Source organism: Apis mellifera, linkage group LG9 (assembly GCF_003254395.2).
Source record: "Apis mellifera strain DH4 linkage group LG9, Amel_HAv3.1, whole genome shotgun sequence".
Lineage (NCBI taxonomy): Eukaryota > Metazoa > Arthropoda > Insecta > Hymenoptera > Apidae > Apis > Apis mellifera.
Window position 1 is genome coordinate 11093755 of NC_037646.1, and position 12783 is coordinate 11106537.

The 12783-nt window shown below is 30.3% G+C and overlaps 2 protein-coding genes across 3 annotated transcripts; both read left to right on the forward strand.

Annotated features, from left to right (window-relative positions):
- Positions 1-247: 247 nt before the first annotated feature.
- Positions 248-4436, forward strand: LOC552674 (shugoshin 2). 2 transcript variants are annotated; one of them, XM_006567448.3, is made up of 10 exons: positions 248-434; positions 840-970; positions 1040-1182; positions 1289-1436; positions 1502-1737; positions 1814-1874; positions 1971-2251; positions 2334-3439; positions 3789-3911; positions 4018-4039. In XM_006567448.3, the coding sequence occupies exons 2-10, from the start codon at positions 862-864 to the stop codon at positions 4037-4039; spliced, it is 2229 nt and encodes a 742-aa protein (XP_006567511.1). In that variant the 5' UTR covers positions 248-434; positions 840-861. The 2 variants fall into 2 exon arrangements, with proteins under 2 accessions (XP_006567511.1, XP_026298656.1); XM_026442871.1 differs by lacking the exon at positions 248-434 and having other exon boundaries at positions 862-970; positions 4018-4436.
- A 2257-nt stretch (positions 4437-6693) lies between these two features.
- On the forward strand, positions 6694-11860 carry LOC726289 (transcription factor AP-1). The gene has a single exon (XM_003250988.4). The coding sequence runs from the start codon at positions 7428-7430 to the stop codon at positions 8238-8240; it is 813 nt and encodes a 270-aa protein (XP_003251036.1). The 5' UTR covers positions 6694-7427; the 3' UTR covers positions 8241-11860.
- Positions 11861-12783: the final 923 nt, after the last annotated feature.

A 12783-nucleotide genomic window follows, 5' to 3' on the forward strand; every position in this document is an offset into this window, starting at 1 on the left:
TCTATTAGATACATTGTTTTAAAAAAACAATGTTTAATAAAAAATATGTTTACAAATTGAATTTCTATAAATGACTGTAAAAGTGCTTCTTATTTATATATTGAATTAAATTTAAATATTAATTAGTTAAAAAAATGTAAAAAAAATTGAAATAAATCCTTATAGTAATATATATTTTATTTTTATACAAAATTTAAAAATAAATAAATAATATTTTACTTCTAATCAATGAGTTAATCCCGCCGTTGTGAGATTCGTACTTTCACAATGGCGGAAATGTATTGCTTCTTTCGATATCAAATTTGAGATGTGATTATATTATTTTAAAAAATTGCTAAATAATTTATGACTATAATAAAGTTGTAAAAAGAAATAATATTATCAATAAAGTGTTTATAAATAGAGAAACTTGAAAAGTTTTGTTGTTTAAACAGGTATGTATCAAAATTACGCGGTTTCGTTAATTTTAGCACTAACTTTTATGTTTTATACAATTTCAGAATTCAGAAATTTATTGCCTGTACCTTTTAATTTGTCTTATATTATTACTTGTATTGAAATAAATAAATTAGTATATAAAATATTGTGTGTGTTTAATAACCCATAATTTGAGATATAATTTAATACCTTTAATTTCAAATTCTTATTTTTTAAATATTTTATTTAATTTAAAATAATTAGAAAATATATAACTTTTTGTTTCTTCTTTACTTAAAAAAAGAAATAATATTATATGTCTGATTACAACAAATGGTCAAAAATATGTAAGATAATGTGAAATTTCATTTATTACTTTTTTAAGAGTATTGTATTTTTTTGGTATTTTTTTCATATTTTAGAAGACCAAACTATAAATGGAAAATGCCTCAAATATTAAAACATCGGAAAATTAAAAAACCACAGAAGAGAGTATTAAGTAAAAGAAGGCATTTTTTAAATAATTATCATGAAACTAAGTCTTACAAACCATGTAAGTTTTGGAAAATTCTTTATAGATTACATGATACCTTTGATATATAACAAAATTTAATTGTTACAGTATGTAAACAATTAAAAATGAACAATAATTCATTAGCAAAAGCATTATCTAGAGAAAAGCATGAATGTCAATTATTATTTTCTCAAAATGTTGCTTTAATTGCTGAGGTGCAAAATTTAGGTTCAGCTTGTACTAAACGTGATGTAAGTTAAGCATGTTAAACATGGAAATATTTATTTTTATATATGAATATGTTAAAATTAAATTTATATATTTAATATTTATTTATATATTAAATATATTTTTCAGGCTATTATATCAAATGTCCTAAAAAATGCTAAAGAAATGCTTAAAATGCTAGTAACAATGACTAGCTATTTAACAAACACAATTTCATCCTGTCAAGAATTTACAGACTCTGTTGCCAATATGAGAATGTCTTTTAATTCTGCTGGAAGTAAGATTATATATTATATTATACTTAAATTTTAAAATAAATAAAAAAAATTATATATATTGCAGAAAGAGAATCAATAAAAAGACTGTCAACAAAATCTCCAACTAGAGGAGTGGTGAAACCTATGGTGAGCGGTTACACCATTACAAAACCTACCATTAATTTAAGTAGACTAAATATGCAATATATTAATAATTCATCAAACTTAAGTATAATACCAGAGGTAACAACACCACCCAGAAATCAAGAAGGAAGCAGTTTAAGGTCTCCTCCTAATGGAGTTTCTGAAAGACGTAATTGTGTAAGTATTTTTTTAAATTTAATAAAATTTAAAAAACAATGAACGATTTTTTATTTAAAAGAATTTTATATTGTAGAAAAATGGTCGCACATACAGAATGCCTGAAAGATTAACTGTTACTTCACCAGAAGATAATGGTATGCTTTTTTTAATATAATTCACATTAAAATATGGATTTTAATTAATTGAAAAATTGATTTTAAGATTAAAACAAACACTTTATTTATTTTTAGATGAAAATGAACGAAGATTAAGCGAAAGAAGTAATAGACATTCTGGAAGTATTTCAGGAAAACTGTCAAAATCAAAATCAAAATTGTCAAGGAATAGCAATTCGAGAAGCAGCAATTCGAGAAATAGCAGTTCAAGAAATAGTACTTCGAGGAATAACAGTTTGAGAAATAGCAATTCTCGATATAGTATTGAAAATTTTGAGCATATAGGAAGTCCTAGAGTAAAACTTAATGACGTATCGAAATTATTGCAAAATTCTCATACTATTAATATTCGTATGGTTTGTGTCATTAATAAATTTATTTTTTTGATTAAAATTTATTTTCACATTAATTTATATTTTAATTGTTATATATATATAGTTAACAGAAAATCAAAATAATCGAAAAGCTAATACATCAAAACATACTTGTGATATGAATCTTGAAGATTCTCAAACACAAATTATACAAGAAATGTCTTCTTCTAATGAGTCTGAACAAAATGAAAAAATCGAGAGCAAAGATGAACAGAGCAATAATGAGTTGGATATTACAGATCGAAAAGAAAAAAAAAAAATTAATGAAACAAGAAACTGTACGTCAAATTGGGAGGATCCTCTTGAAGGACCAAGTTGGTTATTTAACAATTCTCAAGTCGTGCCTTCTGACATTAATAAAAATAATAAGACTGATAGTATAAATACTTCTAACGAAGATATTGCGAGTTTAACAGAATCGAGCGATATATTCGATGAAGAAAAATCTATGTCTATGTCGATTACACATTCAAGTCAGTTGTATAACTCTAATAACAGTAAACAAATGAATGATGAAAATGAATTTGACATGTCTCAGAATGAAAGTAATACTTTTCGCAATGTAACGCTACTGACAGATTCAAATGATGATGAATATAAATCTCAAAATCCATCTATGAATTTACAAAATTTTGTGACACAAAGAAGACGCTATTTTGAAAGTGAAGATGAAGACGATTTTACTTTGATTTACACGCAACGTCCTTGTAATATGAATTTCGACATAAATGACTTAAAATTACCAGTTTTGGAACAATCTGCTTTAAAACCAAATATTACAATTGAGCCAGAACCAGAAATAACAACCACTCTTCGAAAAATATCCCAGATTTATCCAATTCCATCGGTTTCGCACAATACTTTAGATGAATCCGAGTTCAACCAGTCTACCGTAAAACTACCACTGCTTACGAATAATGATTATGATGATAAAGAGATGAGTATATTAAAAAAAAAATCCAGATCTTCGAGGCAAAAGAAAGTGAAAATAGTTCAGACACAATGTAATGATTTTGTTGAGACATCGTTATTAAAGAAAAATAATTGTCAAAAGAAAAAAAAAGATAAATTTGTGAAAGATCCAAGTGCTGTTAAAGTTGTGTTGCAAAAATTGGATGAATTCGATGTTAAATCGAATGAAATATTGTCTCTCAATTCCAGTCAATCTTTGTAAGTATCAGTATGAACATATATATATATATATACAATGTCTGAAAGATATTATTGTAAAAAAAAAACGATTAAACAAAAAAATTTTATATATATAATAATTTTGATATAATCTGACATGATTATCTTTTTAACTAATTAAATGTATATAAATATATACAAGTTATATTCATTTCTTTAAATATAATCAAATTTTTGATGTCATCAATTAATGTAGTTTAATATTTCTTTTTAAAAAAATTTTAATTATTTATATTGGAAAACCAGTTAATTTATTTTATTTGCAATAATATTAAATTCAGATATTTCGTATATATTTATGTACAATTTGAAATACTTATATGTGCAGAAATTCTGTAACTACTCGCTCCAATTCAAGTGATTCAGAAAGTAATTTGAGTATCAATAGCTCTTATAGTCGTCCTAGAAGAAAACGTGTTCCAATCAATTTTCATGAGCCTAGTTTGAAAAAGTGAGTAATATAATATTTTATCTTCCTCCCTGAGGATTGAATATGAAGAATTTTGTACATTTTTATTACATTATTTTAAATAATTGCTTTTTTTTTTTTATTTCAGAAAATTACGAAGGAATCAATAATTATACTATAATATTTTTCCACACTCGAGGAATGATTGATAAAACACAATAGTGTGTTTTTAAAGTACATCGACGTTCCCTTTCGTGTAAATAAGTTATTAATAACATATAACGAATATTATTAAAAAGAAAAATTTCCAAAAAATAGAGAAATTGATTTTACTAAAACATTTATAAGTGTAAAACAAATTAATTCTTCGAACCATTTTGCTTCCATTGTTGCGCACAGTTTTGTTATACCACAGCCTATTGTTAATTATTCACATAAAATCGGCTTGCTTTGACGTAGTCATAGCTTCGATGATTTTGACTTCCTTTTGTAGTATTGTTCGTATATTGTACTTTTTGTATACTTAACTACAGTTTTAATGAGTAAATAAATATTTAAAAATATAAACTTCTTATTTATTCCATTAAGTTATATTTGAAAACAGAATCAACGAAAATATTGTTTTATTCTTAATGTTCGATCGTGGAATAATGATTATTATAAAATCGAAATTTCGTTAATTTTTTTCACAAAGATCACATGATTACCATTTTTAATTTCAAGTAATATTTACTTACTAGAATAATTTTTAAAATTTAAATTATACGACTTTTTGTAAATTTTATTCTTAAACTTGAAAAATATATAATAATTATATTAATTACATGACAATATTTTATAACAAATCTATCTTTATAAAGATATAAAATTGTCAAGAATCGATGATTAAAAATACGTATTACAGGTGCAATTGAAAATACAAATTTTAAGGTTATTGAGCAATTCTTCAATCTAAATTTTAATACAATTTAAAAACAATCGATTTATTGACAACGTTCAGAAAGGTCACATCGATGGACAAATAAAAAAGGTAGAACAAATATGAAGCAAGAAGTGTATATAATGAATTTAACTATTCCTAGCCACATACATTGTAGAAAATCTGAAGTATAGAAATTAATTATGTTTGTTTAATTTCAAGATAAAAAAAGTTTATTATTTATCCGATTTGTGATTTGATAGCTTATCGACCTTATGAGATCTTTATAAAGTAATTTTAACTTATTGTTATTCTTTTTACTTTGTTTTGCAATATCTTTTAATTTTGTTCTTTCAAAATATATTCTTTTAAAATTTTATATTTCATTATTTTGACCAGTTAAAATCTGGTCTGATATGGTAAATATAGTTATAAATAAAGTTGTACCACATCAAGAGCTACAACAATTCACCGTGACGTAATTGCCACAAACTTAATTGAACCGCTACCTGGTAGCAATCGCAAGGCGTGGGTGTACGCACGCGGAACTTTTTCTGTTACTAAAATCTAAACTCGACGTTTAATTTACATAGCCTATATAATTTGTTGTAAAGCTATTTTCATATTCATATCGTTGTAATATTGCGTAAAATGCTAAAAAAAAAAAAAAAAAAATAGGTAAAAATTTTCATATTAGATAAATTTTAAATGTTATATTGTTTTATATCTTAAATGTAACATTATTTTAATTTTTTTCTCAAAATAAAATATAAGGAACAACATATATAAATTCGTTAATTATTAACATTTTTTTCGAATTATATTTAAATATTTTTTGCATTTTAAGTTAATTTTTAATTTTTCATTCAAGAATTCATTCGGACAATTTTTTTCATATTTTCGTAAACAAGTGATCACTTTGTAAAATAAATAGGAAAATCTACTCAGATGAGTTGAAATAATATTTTTTGACAACGAATAAATTATTCAGATTGAATAAAATATATCCAATATAACATATATTATACAATCATTTAATTTATGATCCTCTTCGAAAAAATAAATTCGATAGTTGAATACTTAAGAAAACATTGATCTTGAATTGTAGTATTCCAATGAATAATTATTAATTAAGATTGCAGAACATTTCGCTCAATTATAAGCATTATGTGGTAAATGCGAGATAGCGTGAAACAATCATAATTAGTGTATTGACTTGTAGTTCGCTTGATATAAGTTTATGCAATGGATGGTTAGCATTAAAGCGTTCATCCATGCAAATATAATTACGTGCAGTTACTGTATCAAAATGCAAAACAGCAAAGTTGCTAATTTTTTTAGAATCTTTCGTTTTATATAAATATTTATTATTTAAAAAATAAGGAGGCATTAAATTTGTAAATAGCGATTGGACATTTTCAAAGGCGAAATATAAAACAAGCAGATCTCGTAACGTGCGCTACGAGAACGTGAAAAACACCCACTCGCGTAGGAGTGGAAGTGTTAGGAAACTTAAAAAAAAATATATATGAAGGAGCATAACATTGAGAGATTTAAAATGTATATTAAATTTTCTCTCGTGGAATTATAATTGTAATATTTTTCTTGTTCAATAACATCTTACATTGTTTATGCATTGTAGGATGCATAGTATTATCGAGTCTCGAAAATAAAGCAAATTTTTAGCGAGTAAAAGTTGTGTCTTTGACGCGCGTACCGGCGTTCAAACTCTCCCTCCTTGGGAATAACAATGTGGAATTGCGCATGCGTCGGCCATTTCCTAGTAGCGCCGATTGTCTGACCAATAGTAAACGACAGATGACGTTAGCTATAGCCAATCACCGCTCGTCTCAGTGACGACTGAGCTATTTTTAGTGGACATGAGTCACGGGATATAAGGCTGTACGTTTAGTTGGGTGTTCACAAGTTGTCGAGACATCGTGCTGTGCAGCCGAGTGACATCCGCATTCGGTGTACATTGCAGTCTGTTCTAGAGGTGCACACGCGCAGAACATCACGTTCATCGGATTGCGTGTCGTGAGTCATTGTTGTGTTGACAGTTGATCCAGATCGGTCCTCGTGTTGCCGTCGGCCTCTGAAATCAAAACGGACAGGCACGACTTGCATCTATGCGCGACGCGTTTGCGAACCGCGTAGTCAGTGAACGAAATACGCATCTTTTGCGTCTCAACTTCGACTTACGTCGTTAAAATATATGTGGCGAGTATTTCAAACGTAATAGGTGGTTTATGAATCGTATCCAGAGTGTGGATCGAACAACATTTGGTGACGATTGACCGTGTAGCGAGTGCGATAAAAAAAAGCTGTAATAGCGTCGATGAATTTCTCGAACACGGCCGTCGCATGGTTATGTAACAAAGAGTGAAAAAAAAGAAAAACTAGATACACGAGAGTGCTCGGGTGGAAAACGCGGACGCATAGTGAATACAAGAGACGAGTACAGATACATAAAGAGACGATCGATCATCGAACGTGACCGATCGCGCTTTTCCAGTGGCGGTGAGTGTGTGCGCGTGTGTTGAGCGACGGAGTTAGCGATACATAGTGTCCCAGTCGCGCACGGCTCGTTTTCAGAGCTGTAAACTTTCAATCGTCACGCAGTGAGTCCCGCGGCATCGATGGTGCGAAGTTCGACAATGGAGCAAACGTTCTACGAGGACACGAGCGTCTACGGCGCCGTGAATCGCGAGAACAACATGGGTCAATTGAAACGTAATCTTACGTTAGATCTGAACGAATGTCAGAGACAAGGACCTGAAGCGAAAAAGCCGCGATTAGGACCTATACCACCAGCGTTAAATAACGTCACTCCGATTTTGAGCTCGCCAGATTTGAACATGTTAAAACTGAGTTCTCCAGAATTGGAGAAGTTCATTATCGCCCAACAAGATAGTCTTGTAACGAATTTAGTGACGCCTACGCAAATCTTGTTCCCGAAAGCAGTCACCGAGGCGCAAGAATTGTACGCTCGAGGTTTCGTCGACGCTTTGAACGAGTTACACCATTCGGATAGTTCACAAGAACCTGGCAGTATTCATGGAGCTACGTATACAACTTTGGAGCCGCCGAACAGTGTACAAAGTACAGAATCGTCAGTGAGTCAGGGTGTGATGCAGATCAAGGATGAACCCCAAACGGTGCCAAGCGTATCGAGTTCACCTCCGATGTCTCCCATCGACATGGAGAATCAGGAAAGGATCAAGTTAGAGAGGAAACGTCAAAGGAATCGCGTGGCGGCATCCAAATGTCGCAGGCGTAAGCTTGAACGTATTTCCAGGCTGGAAGATAAGGTTAAATTGCTGAAGGGCGAGAACAGCGAATTAAGCGCTGTGGTGCATAGATTGAAAGAGCACGTGTGCCGGTTAAAGGAGCAGGTGATGGACCACGTGCATTCTGGTTGTCAGATCATGGCAGTTTCGGGTCAGTTCTGAGCCGACGGCATCGGGCGGGACTCTCCGACGTATATTGTTTCGTCTGATGGTGTCTATGGTCGCTTTTACAAATGCGACGATATTGTATTCTGTTACCGAAACGAGGAGCTTTTACCATGGAATATCGATGTCGTTTGGATTACGTCGTTTTCAATTTCTCGTTTGTTTCATTGTTTTCGGGAAAAGAGGACACGGTGATGATCGTGCTTAACGATGTAAAAGAAGAAAAAGAAGAAGGAGAAGAAAAAGAAGAAGAAGAAGAAGAAGAAGAAGAAGAAAAAGGGAGTGCCTTGATGTACCGGATGACGTAAAATAGAGAGACGCTTTTTTTTTAATTTAAAAAAAAAAACAAGAAGATAATCATTCGTATACTCGCGTGTCTCTTTGTGTGTGTCTGCTTTTTATGCATACGTGAAACGCGTTGCGTGACGATTATAGAAAGACTGTAGGGAAAGTGGGAACCGTGGTGGAAAAGGAAGGGGAAAGAAAAAAAGAGATAGAGAGAAATAGCGTCGAGTATATATTACGAGAAGTGAAGTGAGGAACAAAGAGGGGAGGAAAAGGATAGAGTAAAAGGAGAGTGGGTGGGACTTGGCAGCGCGGCCATTTTGGAGAACCTCGAATACTGGCGGGAGATTCAAATCTTCCAGCTGTCTTTTTAGAAATTTTTTAATTGTATTATATTTTCGTCGGAGGAGGAAATCAATTAAATCGATCAAAGAATCTTTGGATTCTCGATTGTTGTTTTTTCATGCTTGATTATCGTATTTTATTCTTTTTAACATTGTTCTTTTTTAGTTTTCTCTCTATTAAAACTTTTTTTTTTTTGGTTTTATTTCTATCATTCTTTTTCTTCATATTTTAACAAAAAATATGTAGATGTAATATGTTTAATATATTTAAAAATATTATTATTACATAATAAGCAAGAATTTATGAAATCTTCCGAAGAAATAATTTTCTTTGAAAAATTTTTTTTCCGATTTATCTCAAGAATTTAGGAAGGAACTTCCTAAACTGGCCTAGAATTTCGTGGCAATTTTTTCAATCATAAACTATCGTTTCACAATAATAAATTCGCAAATTGAATATTTATTAATTCTTCGACGCAGAATAATTCTTAATTTTTCTCTCTTCTTGGAATGATAATCAAAAGAAAGAACTTCATTCGAAGTATTCACAAGATGTATTAAAGAAAAAGAAAATCTGTTGTTGCACAGTAGAGCGTAAGAATTGAAAAAAAAAAAAAATAAGAACAATAAATAGGCTAAGAAAAATTTTGAGAAAAAACGAATGTGTCGAATGCGTTTGGCAATAGCCAAAAAATTAAGAAACGAGTGCTTTCTAATAATGTTGATCGATGTTTCACGGTGCGTATTCACAAGAATCGGCGAGATATCGTCGTTTTGAAGGTGCTGTAAAAATATTTCTCGAGTTTCTCTTTTTTCTTTTCTTTTTTTTTTTTTTCCAAATAAATGCGAGCTTGTAAAATTCTTCTCGACAACTTCGTTCTTTACGATTATATCTTGAAACGGACCATGTTTAACCATGTTTTGCGACGGACAACCATCATTGTTTTTTTTAAAAAATAGCGTTAGCGTCTGAAAATAGTTGCTGGCGTTGAAATCACCGCGTTCAAAAGTACCTCGTTTCACGCGTTTCGATATATTTCGGATACCCGCTTTCTGTCGGGTAAAAAATTATCGAATTTTCCATTTTTGATTTTAACGTGGCGCGTTACCTCGCCCACAACGCGACTCTCCGCGAAACATCTCTCGATCTTTTCCCCTTTTCTTTTTTTTTTCTTTTCTCTTTCTTTCTTCGTAGCCTTTAAGCCGGATACTGCATATATTCCCCACGGTTCCAAAGACATTTTTTTTTTTTTCATGTCTCTGGAACAGTCGTTTCGTCATATGTGCATCTAGTCTTGTCCAGTATGCCCTCGTAACTTATGCACGCTGCGTGATACTCGCAGATCCGCATAAAACAAGAACAACAGAGACATGTTATAATACGTGCGTAGGTTTCGATTGTGTTACCACGTGCTGACGAGGACTTGCATTTAGAAGAAACGCTTGGGAAAAAAAAAATTCTTTTCTATCTTAAAAATTATCTTCTTGATACTCGAGTTGTAATTTTCTCTTCTTTTCTCTTTTTTTCTTTTTTTTTTTCAATCGAAGAAAGCAAGTGGTAACAGAATCGCATGGCGTTACCGTTGTGCCATTACGCAAACATAATTGTTGTAAAAAAAGTTTTCTCCCGGAGTGTCGCAACACTTTTACGATTAATCGTAAATTGACGACTTGAGATGAGATATTTTTTTTTCGATTCGACTCTTTAGAAGAGCAATGATCGAGCAATCATGCGTTTCTATTATGATCGCGTGTTTTTTTGAGATTTTTCTTTGTTGTCGATAACAAAGACGAGATAAATTCGGGAAAATCGGGATTCGAATCGAGAAATATTTAAGAAAAATTGGATTTTTTTTTTCTTTGAAAATATTTCAAAAAATCACATGGATGTATTTTTACGGTGGAATCTATTAATTCAATTTCCACTGATTAAATAATAGAAAACACGTTCTCTCGTGATTGCTCGTTTTTATCACTCGTTCTTTTTTTTTTTTTTATATATACATACTTTATTGAAATGACAATGAAATATACAAACGAAATATAAAAAACGACGAAGAAGAAGACGAAAAAAAAAACTGTGTTGGGATCCTCCGTGGGCTGCGAGCTCGTTCGATTACGAGAAGATAGGCTTAATTGAAGTAGTAGATGTAATGGAAATTGAACGAATTGGAAATGATTCGTTGTTGTCGGGAGATTGCAATTCGATGGAAGAAAGAACAGAGGAAATTTATTCGATATTTTTAGATACACGTATTGTAATAATATATGTATACATATATATATATATATATATAGGGTACCATTGGAAGAATGGTGGGTTCAAATGAAGGGAAGGAATCTATTTTTCTTTTTTCTTCTTCTTTTTGTAATTTCGATTTCACGTAAGTCTTTCACTTTGCAAAACTCGATCTTTTCTTTTTTCTTTTTCTTTTTCTCAATTCTTCGAGAAAAATTTTTTAGAAAAGCTTGAATATTCGATTTTTTCTTCCCCTCCTTTGACTTTCGGCACATAACTTGACAATTTTTAACATATATGTATATTTATTTTCTTTTTTTTTTTTTTTATATACACATTAGATAAGCGTGCTCTGTTTTCTCTTGCTTCAAAAGTCTCGTTCTCTCTTTTTTTTTTTTTTTTTTCCTTTTTTCTTCCTCTCTTCTTTTTAATTTATTCCACGAGTGGAATACGTATGGTACGGTCGTTTTTCTCCTTTTCTTATTTTTCGTTATATACAAAAAAATGTTGTATACCTTCTTCGTCAAAAAACGAAGAATTGTATTCGTAAAAATAGAAACGAACAGATTTTCCTTCTTTTTTTTTTTTTTTTTCTTACGAGATCTTTCATTGCTAGAATTCACGAGAAAGTAGAGAGAAATTAGTTGTCTAGTAGGGCGAATCGGCCATCACTTAACAGCGTGCCTTTTTCACGAAGTAATAAAGAAAAAGCGAATTAAAAAAAAGAAAAAAAAAAAAAAAGAACACAATAACTACATCGATTAACCAATGATTCAAAATGTTCCAAATATTCTTGTTATTCGATATTTAAATTATTTTTCAATATATATACACACATATATATATATAGACATAGTAGAATTTTCGTTCTACTTCTATCCGGGTTACATAACACTATAATAAATTAAAATATATATTGTACGATAGAAGTCACAAGACAATTTGGAACAATGTCGAACTTGTGTATTTCTTCTCGTCGAACAAATTTTTCTTTTTTTTTTTTTGTAGTTATTTTAACTCGATTACGAAAGTAGAGAGCAGAGAAAAGAAAACGAGGAGAGTGGTCGATCGAAAAAAAATCTTCCACTCCACGAAAGAGGGATAAAGAGGAAAAAGAGGAAAAAAATTTTTTGATAAAATTTCAAATAATAAAGTTAATATACGCTGAGATGTAATGCCAGATAATTTTTTTTTTTTTTTTTTTTTTATAATAAATATATATAAATATACAGACGAGCGGAGAAAATCGGTGGCACAAAGGAACGTATGAAAGTAAAAGGTGAAAACAACCACAATGTGATTTAGTATGTAAGCGAGAATAACCCCGTTAAAAAAAAAAATCGGTATTCGTACGTGTACGTAATAATAAAATCGCTCGATCGTTATACGTACACGTATGCGTATGCGTGACATATAAATAAATAAATAAATAAATAAATAAATAAATAAATAAGTATAGTGGTACGGTGATGATGACGACGCGGCGATAAAATGAATCGCATATATAGAGTTAAATATAACCCTATAAACGAGAGTAAATATTGCTATTGTAATATGTAATAATTATTATAAAAGAATTATATATATGTATATAGATATATATATATATATATATATATATATACACACGTATATATGTATAAATATATTGGCGTGTATGTATATATATTTA

What these genes read in the sequence shown, in the direction of transcription:
- LOC552674 (XM_006567448.3), top strand. Translation starts at nt 862, where the DNA reads ATGCCTCAAATATTAAAACATCGGAAAATTAAAAAACCACAGAAGAGA. An exon ending in CAGCTTGTACTAAACGTGAT is followed by an intron (nt 1,183 to 1,288) that starts GTAAGTTAAGCA and finishes TATATTTTTCAG; the next exon opens with GCTATTATATCAAATGTCCT. An exon ending in GTCTTTTAATTCTGCTGGAA is followed by an intron (nt 1,437 to 1,501) that starts GTAAGATTATAT and finishes TATATATTGCAG; the next exon opens with AAAGAGAATCAATAAAAAGA.
- LOC726289 (XM_003250988.4), top strand. Translation starts at nt 7,428, where the DNA reads ATGGTGCGAAGTTCGACAATGGAGCAAACGTTCTACGAGGACACGAGC.